Raw genomic sequence first — 24,079 nt, forward strand, 5'->3', positions numbered from 1 at the left:
TCCCCCCGGATCCTCCGACAAGCGCTGATGGTTTGCGCGAATTGCACCGACGTGCAGCAACGTTCGCGGCTGTAATTGGTGCTGAAGAGTAAATCTGACGACTTTCCGCGCAAATTTCATCCAGTCGCCGCAGCGTGTCACCGATACCCTTCTCCTCTTCTATGTCGGCCTCTGTAACACGCTTCCGAAAAAATTCCGACTCGCTAGCGTCCGCGAGAAACCTGATCAGCGAATAAAAGAGGGATTGTCAATAGTGTCCAGCGCGAAAACGTATTTATTTACTTCGAATGTCGCGTTATTCGCAAACACGACTCCCAAATGACGCTGCGCGAATGTATAATGAATCGAGAGATATTACATTCATGTATGAGAAAGTATATTTTATTTTTCGCATGGAACAATGGAGTCGTCGTCCGTTTCTCTTTTTCTTTTTTTGTTTTGTTTTGTTTCGTTACGAATGGTAATATCGTGGGTTGCATAAAATGTTGGTGATATAAACAGAAAGAGAGATTGTCAACGGACTGGTGGGCGCGGTTAATCAACCCGAAGTTGCGGGATCAAGCGCCAGCGGAGATTACAAATTATGATGCAAAATTAAAGAACGATAACGCCGCTGAAACACACCGCAACAACAACGGCTTCTCGCGTTTCCGCGCGCACAGCGCGCAGCCGGGTTGGCACTTCTAATAATAAGTTCCACTTTTACGTTAATTGCTCGTGGTTATACTTTTAGCTGCTGCGATTAGAATCTTGCTCCCCTATGCGCGCCGACACGACTAATTTTCTCTAACTACCAAATTAATGCGCTCGCCTTGGACCTCACTCTTAATCCCAGGGCATCCGCGTAGTTAGCTAATTTATTTACTCCAATTTGTATCTGCGAGTCGGCGATGTGAGCATCGCCGTTACAAGTGCACGACTAAACGAGCGACTTTTACGGTAATTAGCGCTAACTATATGCTACACTCACGGAGCTTTGTAGTTGACAATCGAGTCAAAGTGTGATTAATGCGGACAAAGTATCGAAAAGTGATTAATAATTCCCCGCGCGAAATCCATTTAGCCATTAAGGCTAAAGTTTGATCTTTTTGGAATATTTCAAACTGCTTCGATGATATATCGCAGCGCAAGCGCGTCACGCTTGATCTCTTTCCGATTCTTCATTAGATCGTTCATTTCATTGCGCTTTTTGCCACCGCTCTATCTTCCCATCCCTGCCTTCCCATATTAATATTAATCCGTTCTGCCTGCCATTCTCGTCTCGTAACATCCATCAGCAAATTATCTGCAGAGGCTAAAGTTCAAATTGCGGTACACGTGTCAAAAGTTCTATACGAGTACCACACGTGTTTCCCCGCGTGCGTCGCAGCAGGATAAGATCCCTGAGGGACGAGCGAGGAAAGCCGGCTGCTTCGACATCGTTATTTTCCCCGATATACTCGGACAATTCGCGCATTTCGATTTCCCGTGTAACGCACAATGAGATTCCCGCGGGGAAAGGAGGACAATTTTCTCCGAGAAACTAAACGGCGAGCCAGCAATCGTATCCTGATGTCATCAGCTGTCACGGCCGGCCGTCGCTCTTCTGCGCGTTGGACTTGTTCGCGTTGGCGGCGACGACGACGAAGGCGAGCGACGACGGCACCGCCGTCTTCCGTCGCGACGACGGGGACCCTGAAAACTTGGAACAGAGTTCAGAGCATGCGCCGCCGAGGAGCCGCACGAGAAGTGGCGTTCGGATTTAGAGTCGCGTGCCGCGAGGTTCGTTCGGTGAAACACGCGTCTGAAAAGTTCCGTCCCAGGTAGCGAGCAACATCGTCGCCTTCTAGGTAAGCACTCTTGCGAGCCCTTGAAAGACACCCCCCCCCCTCCCTCGGACTAACGCGTCCGCTGTCTGCCGCTCGAGTCCCGACGCTCGTGCTCCCTTTCTCGACGTGAGACGGAAAGTCGCGTAACACGCACGACGCGTGTCTCTTCGTCGGTCGCCGACTCGACGAGATCGCTCGACGATCTCCAGTTGATCCTCAAGCGCGTCAAGTAACGCGGACTCGACCAAGAGAGACCAGGGGCAGGGGATTAACGTCTGAGGAGAGGAGTTCTTCCTCGGAGATTTTCGCCGAAACACGCATCAACAACGCTCGGACGGACGGAGAATCAGCGGAGGGTCTCTTGAGGAGAGAATATCGCGTCTCTAAATATCCCGTCGCGTGATGAATGATTAGAGAGGACGAGCGAGACGGGCAAGACGATTACGCTGTTCTCGCCTGACTCTAGGCCGAATTAAGCGCGCCGCGGCGACTGCTCGCGAAGAAACACTTCCAATTGTGTCCCGTCGAAATCTATGTCACACGGCGAACGCGACAAGCACCAGTGGCGGCGGCGACGCTCGGTGTCTAAATATATCGGCGTCGTTATGCGCTCTGCGAAAGATTTTCGTTAGTTTTCCATGTCGTGGCGGCGGCATGTGCTGGATCGCGCGGGACACGCGGCCTCGGCGCGAACTCTCCTCGCGGAGAGTTCGCGCTTCAAGTTCGCTCGGAGCGACACGTTCGCAGAAGGGCCCCTCTAAAACGGCCCCGATAAATAGCCATGAATGCAGTCTGCCGATGAATGAATGAAAAAGAACGCGCCAGACTGCGTGCATTTGGCACGATGACAGTAGACTCCGTGGAACTCTGAATGCGTGTGATGTTGCTAAAAGCACGCACTCGGGGCAGACGCTGGTCTCTCCGCGGCGGGTAAAAGACACGCACAGGAAACTCGGACGCACATTTACGTGTAGTATCTCCGGGACATTAATTATGCCGGAAGCAAGTCGGCCCGAATTATATCCGACGGATATTTACCGCAGATTAGAAATTAGGAATTTAATTCACAGATTTGAAAGAAATTCGCCAACCTCGCTTTATCAATGTTTATCTGTCTGTCTGAAGTCTCCATGTCTTTACGGATTATCGTTTTACAGATTATCTTTAGCTTCGAATCGCTCTGAAGCGAAATTTAAAGAAAAGTATGATAATGATGAAAAAGAAGACACTTGAGTTTCGATAAATGTATAATGCTTCTTCTTCATTAAATTCTCGTGCAGTTTTACGAGTTACTTGAATGTAAAAGTGAAAAAAAAAAAAAAACAGTTTATTATCAAAATTTCCTCCTAATATCAACCGTTAACCGTCAACTGGAATTTCGCAGAGAGACTTTTATCCTCTATCTTTTATCTAAGACTGCAAGAATTTTTGTAAGAATTAGTTATTGTAGTTCCCGAGCTACGCTCGCGTCAGCGTCAACATCTAATGAATTTTCCGCGTAGCGCACAGATAGTCGTGGTGGAGCAGAGAAAGAGGGAGAATCTATTTTTTCACCCGCGAGATAAAGTCAACTCGCAGGAAAATAAGGCGACATTTGTCGCACGCGGTTCAGAGCAGTCGCGTAGACCGGGGCGAATTATTACGAGCGTGCTCGTCGAGCAAATAACTAAACTCAATATTGAAAGATTGATTTTAGACGGGGGTCTAAATATTTATACGCTTCGAGAGAGCGACTTTCAGGCGGGCGGCGCGGCCGCGGTGCCTTCCGCGCTTAGTTTATATAACGTCGACCGGTTAAGTGCTCGTTCAGGATCTTTCCGTCCGGTTGTGCACGCTGTATGCGTTTACATCCGAGTTTATTGGATACGCACCAGCACCTGTCGAGACGCTCGTCAGAGCTCATGTGTGTGTCCGTGAGCGCGCATACTCGTGCATCGACCGACGCGTTTTAACACTGTTCCATTGTGTGTGCACAGAATGACCATAAGATGCTGGCCAAACGCCTGCTGATACTGCTGCCGATATTCCTGTCCTGCGTTTTAGGTTTCCCCAAGAAGGTGCATGTAGGTGAGATAAACGGGCGACAAGAACGGCGAATAAAGTTCGCGGCGGACGACGCGAGTATGTACGTCGCTTCCCTTGTTCGTGATTCATCGCGGACTTCGAAGCGTATCGAAAGATGATGACATGGAAAACGAAAAGGAGAAATAACGCGCTCTCTTGTCTCGAAAACGCACGTATACTACGTATACGATATTCGTCGTATTAATTTTGTCACATGCTTTCGATGCTATTGATCAGTCACGATATTATCAGCTACCGCGGACCACTCGGGTTTCTCGGGCGAGGAATTTCGCCATATCTCTCGCCCTGCCAAATGATCGAATATATAGCGTCTGTGTGTTAAAATGATGTTCCGGGAAGAATTGCGCGCTAACGACAAGCCGCTCGAGACGCAGACGCGCTACTTTGCGGAAGTGCCTCGCGAGCTATTTTTGATGTCGTGTCGGTGAGAGTCGACTTTAAAAAGAGCTGGATGTACGTTACAGCGGGGCTATTCGACGAGGATGAAGGGATTCAGCGGACGTTCGAGTCATCGGTGAGGGCGGTGAACAAGGAGCGGCATGACAACGAGGAACTGTCGAACGTATATTTGATGCCGGAATCGAATGAAATTGAACCGGACGCGTTCGAGGTGTCCGCTCGAGGTATGAGCTCTTTGCGCGATTAGCGCGTCGCACGCGTTATTTTGTATTATTAGACGGAGCGCTTGCAAAAGTTCGTCGAGTCGACGTTGACTTCATCGCTCGAAAGACGAGTCGTTTCTCTAGACACGGAATCGCAAACGATCACCTCTCTCAGAGGAGGGCATCTGAAAATAGTGAATATGAATGACAAATATTGAACATAGCACATGCAGTTTCGTCACGCGGAGACGACTATCTGGTCTGGATGGAACATTCCGAAATGAAGCATGCACGATTCAGAAATTGCGACTGAAAATTCGAACGAGAATTCTGTTTAAGTTAAGCAGAAATCTTGATGTAATTTAGACGGAATTCTGAGAACTTCAAGCGACATTTCTGAATCGTTCATATTTCACCAGAAAGTTTTTTATTAGGTGCACAAATGAATAATCCAAATTATTTTAAGCAGTTATGAAATCAATTTTAAATTGAATACATTTTTCCGCTCTTTCGTGATTATGCAATGTTGACATATAGCTATTAAAAAGAACATATAGTTTGGCGAAAGGCCCAACATAACCTTCAAAAGTATTCAGTTCAGTACGGTCGAAAATGGCAACAGATAAGCTGCATATCCGACACTGCGTTCTTTACGAATTCCAACAAGGAAAAAATGCTGCAAGAGCGTGCGAATCGATTTGTTCCTTTCTCGGCGAAGGTGCTGCTGTATCGTACGATGTGTGCGCATTTTGGTTTAAGCGGTTTAAAAGCGATAATTTCAGTCTAATCGACAAACAACGCCCTGAAGGCCCTCGAAAGTGCGATAATGATGATTTGGAACAATTGCTCGCTGAGAATTCGGCACAAACACAAAAAGAGCTTGCAGAACAGTTGGGAGTAACAGTTGGCAGCAAACAATTTCCAAACGCCTACGTGAGATGGGAAAGATCCAAAAAGAAGGAAAATGGATTCCGCATGAACTCACTGAAATCAACAAGCGTGTCTTTCTCTTCTCAATAAGCAGCGTCGAAGGCAGCTTTCTTGTGGAAAATCGTTACGGGCGATGAGAAATGGATCTCTCTATGACAATCCGAAACGCAGAAAGTAGTGGATAAATCCCGGCGAATCATCAAAATCGGTCGCAAAACCCAATCGCTTCGGAAAGAAGCGGATTCTTCTCTGCACTTGGTGGGATATCAAGGGCGTGCTTTATTATGAGTTGTTGGAACCGGGTGAAACAGTTACTGCGCGGACTGCTACCAACGTCAATTAATCTGCTTGAGTCAAGAATTGGAACGAAAACGCCCATATACTGACAAACTGGGAGAACGTCCAGCGAAATTGTCGCATGACAACGCCAGGCCACACATTGCTTCCAATACAAAAGACACCATAATCTTGTCTTGGCTGGGACGTCTTGCAGCATGGCCGACGTATTCACCAGACATTGCTCCATCCGATTATCACTTGTTCCGGTCGATGCAACACACCTTGTCCGATATGCACTTCCAATCAGTGGATGAGATCCGAAAATGGCTTGACGACTTTATCGTGTCCAAAGACGTAACATCTTTCCGAGATGGAATTCATCAGCTGCCTGCAAGATGGCTTAAAGTTATAGAAAGCAACGGCGAATACGGCTTTGATTGAACAATTTAACTTACTTTCTTTTGAAATAAACCTTGAATGTAGCTGAAAAAATTGGACTATTCATTCGTACACCTAATATTTTTATCAAACAATATAGCTAGAAAACAGCAACATCGTACGCGAGCTTTCGCAAGCCTCTAACAAGAATGTGTATAGTCGCTTGTCTCATCGCATACTTATTGCCACGTGAAATGCCTGACCGTTTCTTCCTTCGTCTTATGTTTGATACAGAGCGCGACCTTCGTGTTGTCTTTTTGGCGAAAAATGAATGTAATCAAATAAATCAAGCAAGTCAGAACGGTCCGTACTTCAAAGACTCTTTACCCTCACATAAAACAGACCGAGGAGAATACGGATCTACGAAGCTTTACGTTCTCGAATGATAAATCCGCGCGAGCGCAACGTGGCGAGCGCAGCGCGAATTCTCGTGGAGATTACCGGCGAGAAATAAACGTATCTCTTTTCTCATAACTCTTTCGCAATGCGATCCAGAGAAGGCAGTTGCGCGCGCGCCTAGTCGTGTTACGCGCGATTGAACAAAATGAATTTTTCGAAACATTCAGTATGCGAGATGGTGAATCTGGGTGTCGTTGGGGTCTTCGGCCCTCAGGACAAAGTAATCGCGGAGCACGTGCAAAGCATGTGCGATTCGATGGACGTGCCGCACATTTCCGTGCGACAAGACTCCTCCGAGCCGTCGCAGCCACGTGGAGTAGGTCTAAATCTGTATCCCCACGTGAGCTCGTTAGCGCGAGTGAGTATAAATCAATGCTCCGATCGCGTTGACCGATTCGCGAAAAGAGAAAACACCGTCGCATCTAATCGCACGCAATCGATGTAAACGTCGGCAGGTTTACGACCAACTCGTCACGGATTTCAAGTGGAAGTCCTTCGCGATACTGTACGAGAACACCGACAGTCTCATCCGCATGCGTCTTCTGCTGAGACGATGGGACCCTCACGGCAATTCCGCGTTTATTTATCACTTGGGAGACGGGCCGAATTATAGGTATACGTTACAGAAAAATTTCATCTCACGGTCGACGGTCTTTCGATCCCACGGTCACGGAAAAACGGTTCTTCTCCCTTCTCCTGTTTGTTCGGTTCGGGTATTCGCGTATTCATTGATTCTCCCCAGTCGTTCAAGAACGAGTGTTCTCTTGATGCTTGAGGCACCGCCGGGACATGTCCTCGATCATGCTAAAACGCAAGTCGCCGCGCGGTCGTAGAAGACGACTGCGTCGCGACTCGCGTCGTTAAAAATCACGTTCGCGACCGAGGGTGACTAGATGGGATCGGACTAGAAAGATCGGCGAGCTTAGTAGTCGAGAATGTTTCCCAAGAAGAACGTGGGTTAATTGTACAGCTTGGCGTCGAATCCTGTGTAGGGAAGTGATGCAACAGATCAAGGCGTCGGAATTAGAGAACATCATCATCGACTGCTCGTACGACATACTCAGCGAGGTCCTCAGACAGGCCCAGCAAGTTGGCATCTTGTCGGACCGCTACCGAGTAATCGTGACTTCTCTGGTAAGAGTTACACACGCGTCGCAAACGCGACTCAAAAATAAAATGAGAATTAGACAAGACGTGGAACTATACGCGATCGCCTCCGCGATTCTTTTTACTTTCGTTATATATAGAAATTTGTGAAAATCTAATCTACCGAAAGAATTTCGCGATTTCGCGACATCAGGCGATCACGATAGAAGCGAAAGATGTTGAAGGAAATACGAGAAAATGCTGTACAGATAATAAAAGCTCACGTGAGAAATGTAAAGTTACGTTGTAAAAATAACAGGACGTCGTCGTCGAATAATAATCGATCAGCGCTTCGAGTCGAAAGCAAATTTTGACGACACGAGTGTCATCACGGGCGCAACTTGGTTGGCGTAGTATGCGCTTTATTTTAGCACGAATCGCCTGACAGTTAAGCTCTCGCGGGTGAAATACATGCTAATGAGTGTGTGTGTGTGTGTGTGTGTACATATACGTAGGATCTGCAAACCCTGGACTTAGAGCCGTATCAGTATTCCGGCGTCAACTTCACCGGCATGCGGATTATTGACCCTGAAGATCCGATGGTGCAACAAACCGTGGAAAAGCACAAGAACGAATGGGGCCTGGACAATCCTTCGCAGCTGCGAGTCGAGCCGGCGCTCATGTACGACGCGGTGCAGCTTTTCGCGAGAGCCTTCAAGCAACTCAAGGACGCCACTAAGGGTGACATCAAGAAGCTACCGTGCGACGGCAGCGAGAGATGGGAACATGGGCTCAGTTTGAGCAACTTTATGCGATCGGTAAGGCTAAAGTTGAGTAAAAATACTGCGACTTCTTTTTCGAAATAAGGTATTCCGTACGCGAGAAGCTGCCGCACGCCAAGCATAATATTTCACCGCATCAATGAGTAAAATCAACCTGAAGATGAACTCGACATTTCGGTTCTTTCTTTTAACGACAGATATATATACGACGGAGACTACGTTGTATATAAATTTTCGCATTGCTCAGTAGCGATATATAATTATCCTTACAAAATCTTATCGCGCAATCTTTTGCTTTCAGACTGAAACGAGAGGCCTGACAGGCCTCGTTAAGTTCGACAGAGACGGTTTCCGCAGCAACATACAACTGGATATCGTACGTTTGAGCGAAAACGGCTTAATCAAGAGTGGAGTGTGGAACAGCTCGTCGGGACAGAACATCGACTGGTTGCCAGAGATTACCAAGAAGTCGGATGTGGAACTGAGCTTGCAAAATAAAACCTTCATAGTCTTGATATCCCTCACCCCTCCGTACGGCATGCGTAAAGAATCGTGGACGATGCTGAGCGGTAACGATCGCTACGAAGGCTTCGGAATCGACATCATACATCGGATCAGCGAGATACTGGGATTCAATTACACGCTGCAGGTGGAGTCCGATTACGGATCGTTGAATAAATACACCGGCAGGTGGTCCGGTATGCTTGGCAAAATTATAGCCGAGGTTGGTTCAATGCGGTAAACAATGCAATTCTGTGTCGGTCGTCGCGTGACTCTAAAATTCTCTAAATTTCCACTTGAGAAAGCATGATATTCAGAAGCTGTCTCTTTCAGGAAGCCGATCTGGCCATCACGGATTTGACGATCACATCCGAACGAGAGAGTGCCGTCGACTTCACGATGCCGTTCATGAATTTAGTTAAGTTTAATATCTACGTAATAATTCAACGCCGCGTGATGTGCCAAAGACAACGAGATAGAAAGGGCTTTCGTGCCGCATCGTCGAATTTTGTAAAATTTACAAAACTAAATAACTGTGCACGTCCTCTACTGTCATTTGACCAAATATCGTCGATTTACGAATATGCAGTCCAAATATAAAGTTGCGTATCATTTTACAGGTATAAGCATTCTCTACAAAAAGCCAACGAAAGCGCCACCGAGTCTGTTTTCGTTTCTGTCGCCGTTTTCAAACGAGGTCTGGTTATATTTAATTGGGGCCTACATTGTAGTGTCTATCCTGTTATACATGATCGGTAGGCTATGCCCAGCGGAATGGAACAACCCTTATCCGTGCATCGAAGATGCCGAAGAATTGGAGAATCAATTTACATTCAAGAATGCATTTTGGTTCGCGATAGGCAGTATTATGCAGCAAGGCAGCGAGATCGCACCTATGTGAGTGCATTATATTTTTCAATATATAAATTATTAAAGTATCGGGATAAAGAAAAATTGTTGGAAATAAAATACTCGCTTCATCGCACTCACAGTTACAGTTTTAACGGGTGCACCCACTGCGATTGCAATTGCTGCGAATCACTTCGTTGATTAAAATTTTTCATTGTTCGCAGTGGCATTTCTACGAGGATGATGGCGGGATCGTGGTGGTTCTTCTGTTTGATCATAGTGTCCTCGTATACTGCAAATTTGGCGGCGTTTTTGACCATAGAGACGGTCGTGTCACCGTTCGACAATGTCGAAGAGCTCGTAAAAAAGAAGACTGTAAAGTACGGAGCGAAACAAAAGGGATCGACGTTCAAGTTCTTCGAGGTAGGTTAATCTTCATGCATTCACAGAGATACTGACAAATATAGCGTGTCATTCTTAATATTGAGAGTATCAGAAACGTCATGATCAATTTGCCACGTGTAAAAATACTCATATTAATCATAAAATAAAAAATGAAATATTAGGAAAACCTCATGGCACGAAAGATATAGAAATGTAAAACTTTCTTAAATTTCATCGAAATATGATTGTACAAATTATCATCTTATTCGGAAACAAAAGAGATATATAGAACATAATTCGATTGAATGTTTTCCGAAATTGTCCAAATTTCTCTCAAGTTATCTGATGATTACTCGTGCTTCAAACAGCTTCTGTTACTTTAATAGTCCGAATAAAATAATTACGTCGCTAGTGATAGGTTTTTCAGGATATCAGGCAGCATACGACTATTCTTATAACGAATAAGAATAGTCTCTCGAACGTAAGACAAGTAAAAGAATCCCCCACAGAGCAGTATTTCCCCGTATTTCTATTTTCTGGTGCTTACATCACACTGTTTATAAACATCATCCACGAATACTTTACTGATGATACTTGTGGCAATAGCAGTAGTTTTATATCGCAAATATGACAGCAATTAATTCTGCATGAACGTGATCGCGCACAGTCACGCTAGAAAAGTTATTAATAATCACGGTAGTGAAACGTGACATTAGCGCGACCCAGTTGCACTTGGACAATTTTGTTAATAGTATTAGCATTTGCTATGCGTTTGCACCAGCATTTTCTTTTTTTTTCTAATGCCACCCCTTTTTAACGCAACCCACATATTTTCACGCGACTAAAAGTTCTCCTAGTGAGTAGCGGGAAGCACTCTTTATTTTTCTTTATTTAGACGATGGCCTCATCCCCCTGATTGAAATAATAATACACCACGGAGCAACTCCGCAAAAGAAAGACGCTTTTGCATTAATCCACGTAGCGTATAAAATAGGCATGAGAAGCTCGGGAGCGTACATTCTAATTCAGTTTTTTGAAAGAATTTTGGCAATCCCAAGGAAAGCAATTATTCCACGTACAAGGAAATGTACGAGTACATGATCGCCAATGCGGATGACGTGCTGCCGATGTACAACGAGGACGGCGTGCAGAAGGTTATAACCGACAATTACGCGTTTTTAATGGAATCCAGCTCCATCGAGTACATCATGGAGCGGGAGTGCAACGTCACGCAGGTTGGCGGGCTGCTGGATGAGAAAAACTACGGCATCGCTATGAAGAAATGTGAGCCTCGCACGAATGAACCGCAGCTTCTCGCGTCATCATGATGTGCAATGCGTAAATGTTTCCCTCGGCTAATCGCCTCTCTTTTGTTCTCGCAGTTGCTCTCTTAACGATCACGCGCGCACGCGCGCGTGTCAATCACTCGTCGCGCTGTTACGAAAAATGTTGTTATTGCAGACTCGCCCTATCGGCACTCCATGAACAAAGCCGTTCTGCAACTGTCGGAAAGCGGCAAAATAACCGAGCTCAAGAACAAATGGTGGACGCAAAAGCGGGGCGGAGGGAAATGTCGGGTAAGCGGCGATCAAGTTTATTACAAGATGCAAATTGCGCATCGCGCGCCGTCTTAATCCGCCCGTTTGCGCGCTGTTTCTTAGGAGACCGGCGGAACCAGCTCGGCGCAGGAACTAGGTCTCGATAATGTTGGTGGTGTATTCTTGGTACTCGCCGTAGGCGTTGCCCTATCCTGCGTGTACACCGTACTCGAGTTACTTTGGGATGTTGCCCGAACGTCCATTCGGGAAAATGTAAGCGGACCGCTCTCTCTCTCTCTCTCTCTCTCGCTCTCTCTCTCTCTCTCTCTCGCTCTCTCTCTCGCTCTCTCTCTCTCTCTCATTTATAATACCAGCCATAGCGCTTCCCGTTAAAACGAGCCGGAATATAGAAGCCGGTGTCATTTAATTAATTTATCAGTCTCGATTCCGAAGACACCCCTCCGGTGTCCTTGCGGAAAATTGATTGGAGGGATTCGACTTCGACTGACTTCAAGTTAATTTAATCTCGCAAGATCTCGACGTGGCGAGCGTTCAATAATTTCATCGATTTGACGGTCACAATTCCACCCCCTTTCCACGCTCATTGAACGCTTGATTGGAGACTGTAATCAGTTGATTCAAGGGAAATATATCTTCTAGGTGTCTTTCAAGGAAGAACTGGTGAGCGAAGTGAAATTTATCTTAAGATGCAGCGGCTCCAAGACGGTGCGAAGAAGAAACGGACTGTCCAGTAAAAGCGGCAATGGCAGCACAAGGGGTTGCACCCCTCCGTACGGTTTCGTGCCGACAGTAATAAGAACGTCGCCAACTGACGACAACTGACGACGATGCGAGTCTCGAATAATAATAATAATAATAATAATAAAAAGAAAGTACCGTTAGCTCACGCGGATTTATGGCTTCATTGCCCGCGTTGGCTCGCGGTCTCGAGTGGATTTTCCTTCGAACTAACACGAATCACATCGTCAACATTTTAGAGGACACCGAGCGAAAAAGAAAATGATAAGAAACACGATTTCTAATGAATTCTACAAGAGTTGTCAGAAATACACACGACATGTTGTTTTCAAACGTGGGGCCTTATAATTGATCTTTCGCGCTTTCCGTACGCCGGCGGCGGTCGCCGAGATTGACGCTAGAAAGACAACGAGTCTTACAGTTGATACCGTAGATCCTCTCACGGTAGATTCCTCTCACGGCATGTTTCATATTTCTCGCATTTCAAACAACACACGTAAATATGATGAATCAGTCGAAGCTATCTCCTCGTGTGCAAAACGAAGGGGCCAGAATCGCGGGAGTGAAGGAAATTGATTGTACGAGATATCGCGACAATTCCCCGCGCACAAGCCCCGAGCTAGAGCTCCGCGCCAATCCCATCCGCGAAAAAATCGGCGACGATTCACGCGCACGGACCGCCGGACCGTCCCCGGAGGCCGCGCTATATTTTCCCGCGCGGTAATTAGTCGCGTTCGCGCGACTTCCGGCGCCAGCGACGGCGAATTCGCGGAACCGCCGTGACGCACGGTAATAAGAGAACGATAAGAGAATCGCGGCGTTCGCCCGATTGAGATAAGCCGCGATCATGCGCAAGAGAGGAAAGCAGGAGGACGGCCCACGAGAAGGTACGACGCGGTCCTATTACCTACTTCTCGAGCCTGTGCATGTGGTGGAAATAGTGGCAACCGGTGGCTATGGGATAGTTTAGCCACTGACTCCGATAGCGCCGGTTCGCGACACAGCAGCCGTGCTCGGCGACGGGGAGTTTCCGTCTCGCGCGCGCGCGCGCGAACGCCCGCGAGCCCGCGTCCTCTCCGCGCACAGTGCTTCGCGAAAATCGTTCTCGATGAGGCTCCGATTGTGATCGCGCGCGGGCGCGCGCGACATTGCAGTCCCACGCAGCTGTCAAGCGCGATTTGGGCGGCACTGCCGAGCGATAAACAAAAGTATTGCCTCGCCTCTTCGTCCGATCGCTCACGCACGCTCAGGCACACGCGAGCGGGGGATACTCCGCACGAGCCGTCGCGCGGACTTGCGAAGCATCGGCCACGTAACATTGCATCGACTCGAGAAATGGTTCGTTTTGCCGCGCGAAAAGGAAGAAGAGCCGAGAGCGCGTTCTGGCGCCAGCATTCTGCCTTGGCAACTGACCGCGCGGATAATATGTAGCTCGTCTCACACTTAGCGTTGCTTAACGCTTTGTCACAATGAGATCGCGATTTAAAAGCTCTCTCGATTACCGCATCGCGCGTGACCGAGAACTGGTTAAGTTCGTCGAGAAACGGGGAAACAATCGCGCGATTATTCGCGATTACACGCTTTCGCGATCGGTTGACTCTGCGGCGGCGGAGACGCGTCCGCCCGCTGAACTTCCGCTGTGACCGGCGATGACCGCCGAAACACCGCATTAACACGCTTCTCCTTTATCGATACATGGTTAACCATATGTGGAAAAGATTTACGAGATCGACGTATGACGCACAAGCAAGCTGAGCTAAAATTAATTCGGTCGGTCCAGAATACGCGTAGAATCCCGCAGGAAACGTGCTCGAAGTGAGGTTCTCTCGCTCTCTAAATATACGAATATCGGCTTTGCTGACGACTGCGAGCGGAAGTGAGCTCTCGAAAAAAAGGGCAAAGTCGACGAAGCAGAAAATTATTCTCCCGAACGACGAACAAGTTCGGGAAAGACACGTATGAAACGTTTTTTTATGAAGTTTTTTCTGCTAACGGAAGTACAAGATAAGAGGCATTTGAAATATATTTACCGCGGCTCGTGAACGTTTATGTTGCTCGGTCTGTTCGAACGAAACGCATCCAAACTTTTTGCGCGATTCCAAAGTAAAGTGGAATTCGCGCGGAAACTTTACTCGGAAATCAATCCGTATCAATGCGTCACAGTTCGCAAAAACTGTCAGCGTGCTATTCGACGGTGTTGTTTTCAGCGTGGATTTCAAGAGGCCGTTTTAGAGTGCATTGACGTAGTGAGGCGCGAAGCGTCTAAATATATCAAGTGGCTATGTGTATATACAGGGTGGTTCATGCAAAGTGTTGCAAGCCATTTTCTCGAAAGCCATTGGAGATCTCGGCAAAAAAATTTCTCTCCGAAGCTCTTTCGAAGCAGGAGTAGTCTCTCTGTGCGACAAATTAGGCGTCGTTTCTTCTTCACTCGAGAGCGATTATTACTCTTGTATTTCCTTGATATATAGAATAATACACAGCATTTCCTTATTTTCCACCAAAATAATTTCTTTTTATTCGACTTTCGACTTTTCTTTATGGCTCGAAAAAGAAAAAGGACAAGGAATCGTTTAACGTTGTTCTACCTAACCGCGAGATTTCGAAAAATATCGAAATTATCGTCTAAACTACGGCGATGTGAAAAATTCTCGCAAGCACGATGGCGCGAAGGAAACCGTCCCGTTTCCTTCAATCTCAAGATGCCGATCTCTTTCCGCCGTTGATCGTTCGCTGTATACGCGCGGCGCGCACCGCTATGTAATTAGAACTACGATCCTCTTTTAGAATGGCCGAGGAATGCTGCTCCTGTACGTCACTGTTGCATTTATGCCCAACATTCTGGGCTTTCCCAGAAGAATCCCGATCGGTAAGCTCAGCTGCGCCTTTTCGCACCGCGCGCGCGCGCGCGCGCGAACAAAGCACACAGTAGCAATAATCAATGCAGCGCTCGAAATCGAATGATCGCAGGGGGATTGTTCGACGGCGACGAGATGATTCAAAAAGCGTTCGAGCTGTCGGTCAAGGCGGTGAACAAAAACATCACTGCCTCCGAGCACGCAATGGGCGTGCTGTTGACAGCAAAGACCGAGAAAGTCAACGAGAACGCATTTCAAGTGGGCGATATAGGTACGTCATTATTTTCTCTCTTCTTGGATTAATACCAGATCTCGCTTTTCCTACTCTCCACACACACTCGCATCTACGCGCGTACGCACGTAGCCACGACTCTTGCATAACGCGTGTCTATATTAACACGATTACGCTCGCTCCGCGGAATACCGTGTGAGCTTTTCTGTCTTTTTTTTTTTTTGTTCGCTGACTCATCGATGCTCGCGCGTTACACAACCGAGGGTAAATTCGATTCAACTTCGCCACAAACCGACCGTCCGATGTATTGTCGGTTAAACGACAATTAAACTGCCGACGCGAATAACACGTACGAGAGAGAGAGAGAGAGAGAGAGAGAGAGAGAGAAAGAGAGAGAGAGAGAGAGAGAGAGATACACCGACCATGTTAAGCACTTGTGGGCAATGCGTGCAGCGTGCGAGTTGTTAGGCAGCGGAGTGGCCGGGATGTTCGGTCCTCAGGGCAAATCGACGGTGGACCATGTTCAGAGTATGTGCGATACCCTGGATATACCTCACATCGCCGCCAGATGGGATCCCGAGCCGAAACGCGGAAACATGGTGAATCTATATCCGCACGCCAACACGCTCTCCACGGTACTTCTTGCTTTTGTTCATTTTCATGCCGATGATTCCGAGTGTCTGCTAATCGCGACTCAACCTCGACGGACTGCACCTCGTCGGAGTAATTCGGCTGAAGATCGCGAAAAGCGCAAAGATCGAAATTAAAGAAAAAAAAGAAAAAAAGAAAAAAAAATACAGCCTCGGAAAAAAATTCCCCGTTCATTCGACACATGATCGTTGCTGGCGCTTCACATCACGGAGATTAATCCCCGGCGCTGATTGTCTAGGTTTTCCGGGACATCATCGCGGAGTACCAATGGAAGGAATATGCGATACTTTACGACAACACCGACAGCCTGATTCGCATGAATCGTCTCCTCCAATTGCCGAACATGAGCACCATCTCGGCGATGGTGTTTCACTTGGGCGGTGGACCGAATTTTAGGTAGGTGCACACGCATGCACGCATGCACGCACGCATGCACGCACGCACGCACGCACGCACGCATACACGAGACCGTATAAATAGTTCCTTCCCCGAACGAGTCCCGTGCATGCGCGAGCGACGTTTGTCAAACCGAGTTATTATGCACCTGCATCATTATTCAGCCCGGCCGTAAATGCCAGAAAATATCGCGATGATTTACGATACGACTGTGCCGGATGCGGAGGTAGACGCGTTGCTCGCTCTCGTGCGCGCGCGCACGTGCCGTCGTTACCGGGATTTTTCTCAAGATCCGCGAGCGAGCGAGCGAGCGAGCGAACGAGCGAGCCGAAGTTTAACGAGACGAATTCTACCCGCAGGAGGACTATGCGAGAGGTCAAAATATCCGGTTGCAAAAACCTCATAATTGACTGCTCGTACGACATCCTGTCCTCCGTTCTCGAGCAGGCGCAACAGGTCGGGATAATGTCGGACCGATACAACGTGATCGTTGCCTCATTGGTAAGTCACTTAATTCCCGTAAATTCCATTTTGTTGACACGACCGACGTGCAACGAAATGAAGAGTGGAAAGTGGAGTGAGGAAATAAATTCGCGGGAAAAGAAAATTGTCAACGTGTCTGTTGTGCGCAAACGCACGTAACTCGCGTTCCCATTTAACGTAACGATAATAACATTCCATTTAATATAACAATAATAATATCCTATTTAATATTTAATAATAATAATTATTATTTATTATTAGGATCTGCAGACCTTGGATTTAGAATCGCACCAATATTCCGGAGTGAATTTAACGGGTGTGCGTCTGATCGATCCGGACAGCCCGACTGTCCGGCGAGTTCTACGATCTCGGTCTCTTAATTGGGGCTTGACAGATGGCTCCCACTTGAGGGTGGAATCGGCTCTCGCTTATGACGCCGTGCAACTTTTCGCGAGCGGCTACGCGCGACTGCGCGACAGCGTCAAGGGGAATCTCAAGAAGCTGTTTTGCAACCGCACGGAAACTTGGGGCCACGGCTTCAGTCTGAGTAATTATATGCGAAACGTACGTGGCGCGAGTGTTGTCGGGCGTTGTTTTTAGCGAGAAAACGCCTTCGGATGTTCGATCGATGGTACACGTAGACGGAGGGATGAATTCGGGACATAATTTCGACGCGGCTCGACTCGTTACTCCGCGGATCGGACTCCGCGACATTGCGACCCGGTTCCATCGAGCGCGAATACGAGGGTAGTGTCCCAGAAGTAGCTGACCTGACGTACAGATAGCGGTTGTTGTTTGAAAAGAATGACTATGGTAGGAAGTACCAACCTTATAGTACAAAGCTTAAGTTTGAGGTTTGACGACGCTACGACGCTGTTTAGTATTTGTTGTTTGGCAGCCATCAATAGTGAACGCTCTCAGTGAATTTGTAAACATGGAAAAAATTGGTCGCATCGTTATGTGATACAATACTTTGATTTGAAAGGCCTCAGTCCAACCGATATGAAAGCGGAGCTAGATTCTACTCTGGGGGAGTCTGCTCCTTCGTAGTTACAACAGTAAAATATTGGGTGGCAGAGTTTAAACGAGCTGCCGTACGAGCTGCCAAGACGAACATCGCAGTGGTCGACCAAATGAAGTGACCACGTCAGAAATGCTGAAGAAAATCCACAAAATGGTATTGGATGACCGTCGACTGAAAGTGCGCGAGTTAGCAGACATGGTGGGCATTTCAAAAAGTGCTGTACATCGCATATTGACTGAAAATTTGGACATGAGAAAGCTGTGCGCAAGATGGGTGCCGCGATTGGAACAAAAACAGCGTGAGGATGTTCCAATCGAGTATTTGGCGCGAAATTTCGCAGGAATAAAGCCGAGTTTTTGCGTCGATTCGTAACCATGGATGAAACATGGGTCCGTCACTTCACACCTGAGAGGAAGTAACAGTCAAAACAATGGACCAAGGTGGCTATTTTAAAGAGCTCGACGATTCCCGCTATAAACAAGGTATCGCAACTATTGAACATCGCTGGGAAAAGTGTATTGAGCTGAAAGGAGATTATGTAGAGAAATAAAGATGTTTCTTCCCAAATCTTTTGTGTTTTCCTTGTTCGGTCAGGTACTTTTGGGACTACCCTCGTAACCCTCGCGGTGCTTGTGACGCCAAAGTCCAAAGGGAGACGCGCTTACCCCCTTCGTAATAATGTAAGACAAGCGAACCGTGTAAAGCGTGCGCAACCGAGCACGCGAATAAATCGTCGGTGAGACCGGGGGCGCACGTCTCGGGGAACATCCCGGGCAAGTTCCTGCGTAATGACCCCTTTCCGAAGGGGGAACTTTTGACACTTTTGCCTGTAGGAGCGCATACGCGGGCTGAGCGGGGCTATAAGATTCGACACGAACGGATTTCGCAGCGAGTTCCAGCTGGACATCGTAAATCTAGAGAAGCAAGGACTGCGCAAAGTCGGCGAGTGGAGGACGAGCGGCGGTATACACTGGAAGCCGGGATACAACATCCCCGGTGTGGACGAGGAAAAGAGCTTGCGCGACAAACACTTCATCGTCCTGATATCGTTGGTATGTTCCAACCGCTGCCGCGCACATGCCGTTATCGCGTGTTATCGCGTTAATCCTAATGAAATTATCTGATTAGACGAACGACGCGAATGTAAGTCTCGTCGAGAGGTTCTCTTTACCAACACGACGAAACTTGATTATCTTGTTACACGAAGAGAAGCGACGAAGAGCGCGCGATAATGCTTCTGCTCTGGCTCAAGATACATTTCGCGCAAATCAATTATGAGCGACTGAGGGAAAGTTTGATTGCAACTTGTTGTCTGTATTATCGTATTATACCGTATACGTGCGTCCAAGTTGAAATAACACTGGAATAACGCTGAAGCGACCGGGGGAGGGGGGAGAGACGAATATTCCCGATTAAATTGGAATGAATTCCAGACGGATCCGTACGGGATGCTCAAGCAATCGGCCGCCATAAGGACTGGAAACGATCGGTACGAGGGCTTCGCGATCGACATTATTCACGAGATGAGCAAGATACTGGGCTTTAATTACACGTTTCACGTGCAGAGCGACAACATCTACGGGTCGCTTAATAAGAAGAGCGGCAGCTGGAACGGCATGCTGGGCAAAATAATCGCCGGCGTAAGTTGACGAGGCGTCTCGCGTCTCGCGTCTCGCGTCTCGCGTTTCGCGAAAGAAAGAAAAAGGAAAGGAGAAATCTCACGGAATGAACGGAATCGACGACGGAGAGACGACGAGCGTCGGGACTCGATCGATCTTCCACGTGGCCTCGCGAGTAGTGCTGCTACCTTTCACCGTGCGCACGACGCGAAAGCGGCACGTTGTAGCTTCTTACATCGGTAAAGTAGCTACCTCTTCAGCGTGCCTCCGATACATCACGGCGACACGACGTGATTTCACGGCGCTTTGTTCCGCGCGCAAAATCGATCACCGTTCATACGAAAATTGATATTTATTGAGACGTAAGAGGGATGCCTGCCCTTCTTCCTTTTCTCGCTCCAGCAACGCCATGGCTGAAGGGCGTTATTAAATCGCTCGACCCTATATATCGAGTGTAAGAACAAATTGACCCGCTTGTCCGCCGACTAGCATCGTGCTCGTCATAGGAATTCCTGCGAGACGATTAATCTCTCGTTTGATTTGCAAGGAAGCGGATCTAGCGATCACGGATCTGACCATCACGGCGGAAAGGGAGAGCGCCGTCGACTTTACGACCCCGTTCATGAATCTAGGTAAAGCACCGCGGATAGACAGCGACGAGCGACGCGGGCTCGGCATAAGTCGCAAAATCCCAGAATCCCGACCCGACTCACGATCCCGATCGATCGGCGTTTCAGGTATAAGCGTTCTCTACAGACAGCCAACGACCGCTCCGCCGGGCTTGCTGTCTTTCTTATTGCCGTACTCGGAGGAGGTTTGGATGCATCTGATCGGAGCGTATATGATTGTGACGTCGCTGTTATTCTTCATCGGGAAACTCTGCCCGGTCGAATGGACAAATCCGTATCCCTGTATCAAGGAACCCGAAGTATTGGAGACACCCTTCACTCTCGCCAACACTCCGTTCCTCGTGATCGGTGCTTTACTGAAGGCTCCTACCGGATTTGCGCCCGCGTGAGTCGATCCCCACCCGCTTGATGAAACCCGGTCGGTCCCCGCAGAGGCTGAAGATGTTTTTTGTTGCATGGAACTGAACGGGTCGTTGAACGCGCAACGAAGCTTCATGCCCGACGTTAAAACAAGCCATTTTCTTCACGTAACTTGGTCGTAAGGTCGTCGGCGAAATTATTAGCCTTACACAAACCGGATTTCATTTCTTTACAAGTACCACGCGAGTCTGTTGCAAAAGTCACCACTCGTGCTCCACATTGCGGAGCAACACTTTCAATCCGAGAGATCTATCGATCACGATTAGCAGCCGTCAAATTATTTGTTAAATTCCGATCGAATTTATCTCTGTAAGAGGAAACACGCGAGTGCGCGAAAAGCGCCGCAGTCGCCGCTTTAGCCGAGCGCCTCCCAGAGAGAAGCTCGAACACGCGATTTGCACTTTACAGAGGGATCTCAACGAGAGCCTTGGCCACAGCATGGTGGTTCTTCACCCTGATCATCGGCTCCACCTACATCGCCAATTTGGCCGCGGCATTATCCACGAAATCCACCGTGTGGCCCTTCAAGGTGGCGGAGGAGCTCGCTTACCAGCAGAAAATTAAGTACGGCGCGAAGAAGGACGGTTCGACACTCTCGTTCTTCAAGGTGAGTGACATCCCGCGAGGGGGGAACACGAGTAGAAACGTATAGACAGTTAACGACTATCGATTACGGCCGGGGCGCGCACTGGCCGACGATGATATCCCGGTGTTATTGCCTGGTGGAAGCGTCCCTCTACTCTCGCGGCTCGATCGATCTCGTTTGCGCAGAACGCCACGCACGAACCGTACGAGATTATGTATAATTACATGATGAATCACGCTGACGAGGTGCTTATGGAGAAGAACGAGGACGGCGTGCGGAAGGTGCAGCAGGAGAATTACGCGTACCTCATGGAGTCCTCGTCGATCGAGTACATCAAGCAGAGAAAGTGTAACGTGACGCAGATCGGCGGGCTCTTGGACGCCAAGGGTTACGGGATCGCGATGAAGAAAGGTCGGTGCTCTTCGATCTTTGTAATCTCTGAGAGACGCGCGGCGCGTTGTATTACACGTGCTGTCGGTGTAACGCGCCGCCGATCGGCCGATCGGCCGATCGGCCGGCGTCCAACCGGTAACGCGGACGCGTTACAAGCGCTGGCTGCCGTCTAGTCTCGTCTCGTCTCGTCTCGTCTCGTCTCGTCTCGTCTCGTCGCTTGAGAAAACGATCGAGACGAGCTAACTTGAGAAGCGACCTGCAACCGTCTCTCTCCTCTCTGATGACAGACGCGCGTTATCGTACGGACCTGAGCGGCGCTATACTCAAGCTCAAGGAAAACGGCGTGATGTACGAGTTGCAAACCAGATGGTGGAAAGAAAAACGAGGCGGCGATAAGTGCAGCGTACGTGACCATGTATTTGTCTATCTGTCTGTCTGTCTGTCTGTCTCTGTCTGTCTGTCTGTCTGTCTGCCTGCCTGCCTGCCCGCGTACCTGTCATTCCCGCTCGTTCCCCTTCACCTCGTTTGTGCCGTGGCAAAAATTACGCGGATTACCGTCCGTGGACATACGCGCTCTTCCCGCGGCACTTTGATAGCCGCGTCATTATTAATGCATCCGTTTCTTCCGCAACATTTCGTAATAATGCAAATAGTCCGTACCCGTGAGCACGCAGCGGCTTTAATTTCGACTTATCCGGGCGGACGCAGTTTTTGCAGACAAACAAAGGGGTCTGCGTGGGTAACGCGTACTTGCGGGGCGCGAGAGCCTGCGAGACGCGACCTGAATAAAATCTAGCCTGACTGGGCAAATGCGCTGTGGCGCAAATTTGTCGTAAGAACGCGTCGTTAGGAAGAGTCGTCCAACACGCGCCCGCGATCAGCAAGCTCGCTCTGCGGTTCTTTGCTCCCCTTTGCTTTGAGAGGGGAGAAGGAAAAGCAACGCCGGGCAAAGTGTAATCAAAGTTCGGAAGCTTCGTGACACGGCCGACACTTGTCGAGAGAGAAGTCGGTGACGCGAGTGACAAGTTGGTGTCTCTTTACAGGAGAAACCGCCAGTGAAAGTCGAGCCGTTGAATTTCGAAGACGTCGGCGGAGTGTTTCTGATTATGATAAGCGGAGTCACGCTGTCCTGGTTTTACGCGGCGTGGACGTTCCTCTGGAACGTTCGGAACATCGCGGTCAAAGATAACGTAATTACACGCGCTTGACGACTTGTTCTCGCAACTCGCCCGGCCGTTCATTCACCGGCTGCTTCTAAATCTTCGCACTCTGCGTTACAGGTGTCCTACAGGGAGGAGATCATAGAGGAGTTGAAATTCCTGGCGAGGTGCAGGAGCAAAAAGCTCGTGAGGAAGAGGAAGAGATCATCCGTCGAGACGATCAAGAGAGACAGCGACGATTCGAATTCCGAATAAATCGCGAGTCTTTCCGCGTGTAAATAAAAATTCGTGTGCAATAAGTATATGTGCGCGCGCGCGCGCGCGCGTGTGTGTGTGTGTGTGTGTGTGTGTGTGTGTTACACCGCGGAATTACTGCACTCGAGTGGTCTCGCGGCGTTATTTTATGAATAATGAGACACGATCGAGAGAGCGCGTCGCGCGCTTCGGCGAAATATATCGGCGGGACACAAAAATATCGCGCGAGTTCTGCAAGGCGTGGTAACGATTACCCGCAGCACCGAGACGCTCGATGTTAAAATAACGCGGACGGGGAGGTGGAAGGGGATGAAGGGAGAAAGGGAATGAGCACCTCGCGATAAACGCTTTCCTTGAAACCGTAATCGTACTGACGATTGCGGCGCGCATCGTCGCATACGCAAGGAAATCTCCACATGCGATCGGTCGCCCTTGAAACCTACATAGCACTTTCAGGTTACGCACACTCTGCTGGCGCGAGTACGACGCACGAGAGAGAGAGAGAGAGAGAGCCGTCTTTACCACAGAGATCCGAAAGATGATAAAATTTTATGTTACATTTTACGTCGAGAGTGCGCGCGCGCGCGCACACACACTCGCGAATATTTACAGTGTGTGTATCCGGCGATGTCGTAAAGCGTTACGTGTACTTGGCATTGTTTTATACGAAGAGCGGCTCCGTGCCGAGAGGGAGAGGGAGCGGAAGGGGGAGAGAGAGAGAGAGAGAGAGAGAGAGAGAGAGAGAGAGAGAGAGAGAGAGAGAGAGAGGGAAGGAAAGAGAGAGTCCGCGTTTCCCGCGAGCGACCAGTGACATAACGATCGGCCTCCTCCACTCGTCGTTGTTATCGACGAGTGGAAGATGCACTTCTCGACGTTAAACACAGCAATCGCGCGAGCCGTGCTCTTGGGCCGTGCACGCATAATGGAGGAGTC

The 24,079-nt window shown here is 48.6% G+C and overlaps 2 protein-coding genes across 6 annotated transcripts; both read left to right on the forward strand.

Moving 5' to 3' along the window:
• The first annotated feature begins 1,693 nt into the window (after window positions 1-1,693).
• Window positions 1,694-12,653, forward strand: LOC105182764 (glutamate receptor ionotropic, kainate 2). 4 transcript variants are annotated; one of them, XM_011140442.3, is made up of 15 exons: window positions 1,697-1,829; window positions 3,785-3,875; window positions 4,358-4,516; window positions 6,709-6,899; window positions 6,997-7,154; window positions 7,534-7,675; window positions 8,143-8,445; window positions 8,711-9,133; window positions 9,244-9,328; window positions 9,531-9,807; window positions 9,984-10,182; window positions 11,184-11,427; window positions 11,605-11,720; window positions 11,805-11,954; window positions 12,342-12,653. In XM_011140442.3, the coding sequence occupies exons 2-15, from the start codon at window positions 3,797-3,799 to the stop codon at window positions 12,522-12,524; spliced, it is 2,709 nt and encodes a 902-aa protein (XP_011138744.1). In that variant the 5' UTR covers window positions 1,697-1,829; window positions 3,785-3,796; the 3' UTR covers window positions 12,525-12,653. The 4 variants fall into 4 exon arrangements, with proteins under 4 accessions (XP_025163053.1, XP_011138744.1, XP_011138746.1 ...); XM_011140444.3 differs by having other exon boundaries at window positions 1,698-1,829; window positions 11,202-11,427; XM_011140443.3 differs by lacking the exon at window positions 1,697-1,829 and adding an exon at window positions 3,380-3,711.
• A 269-nt stretch (window positions 12,654-12,922) lies between these two features.
• LOC105182765 (glutamate receptor ionotropic, kainate 2) lies at window positions 12,923-23,868 on the forward strand. Of its 2 annotated transcripts, none has more exons than XM_011140445.3 (16): window positions 12,923-13,778; window positions 15,228-15,309; window positions 15,411-15,569; window positions 15,984-16,165; window positions 16,420-16,577; window positions 16,937-17,078; window positions 17,322-17,624; window positions 18,918-19,136; window positions 19,518-19,724; window positions 20,251-20,335; window positions 20,441-20,717; window positions 21,161-21,359; window positions 21,524-21,749; window positions 22,019-22,134; window positions 22,775-22,921; window positions 23,012-23,868. In XM_011140445.3, the coding sequence occupies exons 1-16, from the start codon at window positions 13,776-13,778 to the stop codon at window positions 23,144-23,146; spliced, it is 2,640 nt and encodes an 879-aa protein (XP_011138747.1). In that variant the 5' UTR covers window positions 12,923-13,775; the 3' UTR covers window positions 23,147-23,868. The 2 variants fall into 2 exon arrangements, with proteins under 2 accessions (XP_011138747.1, XP_025163054.1); XM_025307269.1 differs by having other exon boundaries at window positions 21,584-21,749.
• The last annotated feature ends 211 nt before the right edge of the window (window positions 23,869-24,079 follow it).

This window comes from Harpegnathos saltator, unplaced genomic scaffold (genome assembly GCF_003227715.2).
Source record: "Harpegnathos saltator strain DR-91 unplaced genomic scaffold, Hsal_v8.6 scaffold844, whole genome shotgun sequence".
Lineage (NCBI taxonomy): Eukaryota > Metazoa > Arthropoda > Insecta > Hymenoptera > Formicidae > Harpegnathos > Harpegnathos saltator.

Excerpts from the sequence above, each read along its gene's own strand:
- LOC105182764 (XM_011140442.3), top strand. The coding sequence starts at position 3,797 with ATGCTGGCCAAACGCCTGCTGATACTGCTGCCGATATTCCTGTCCTGC. Across the intron at positions 7,676-8,142 it reads GAGTAATCGTGACTTCTCTG|GATCTGCAAACCCTGGACTT; the intron begins GTAAGAGTTACA and ends ACATATACGTAG. Across the intron at positions 9,329-9,530 it reads GATGCCGTTCATGAATTTAG|GTATAAGCATTCTCTACAAA; the intron begins TTAAGTTTAATA and ends ATCATTTTACAG.
- LOC105182765 (XM_011140445.3), top strand. Across the intron at positions 19,137-19,517 it reads TCATCGTCCTGATATCGTTG|ACGGATCCGTACGGGATGCT; the intron begins GTATGTTCCAAC and ends AATGAATTCCAG. Across the intron at positions 20,336-20,440 it reads GACCCCGTTCATGAATCTAG|GTATAAGCGTTCTCTACAGA; the intron begins GTAAAGCACCGC and ends TCGGCGTTTCAG.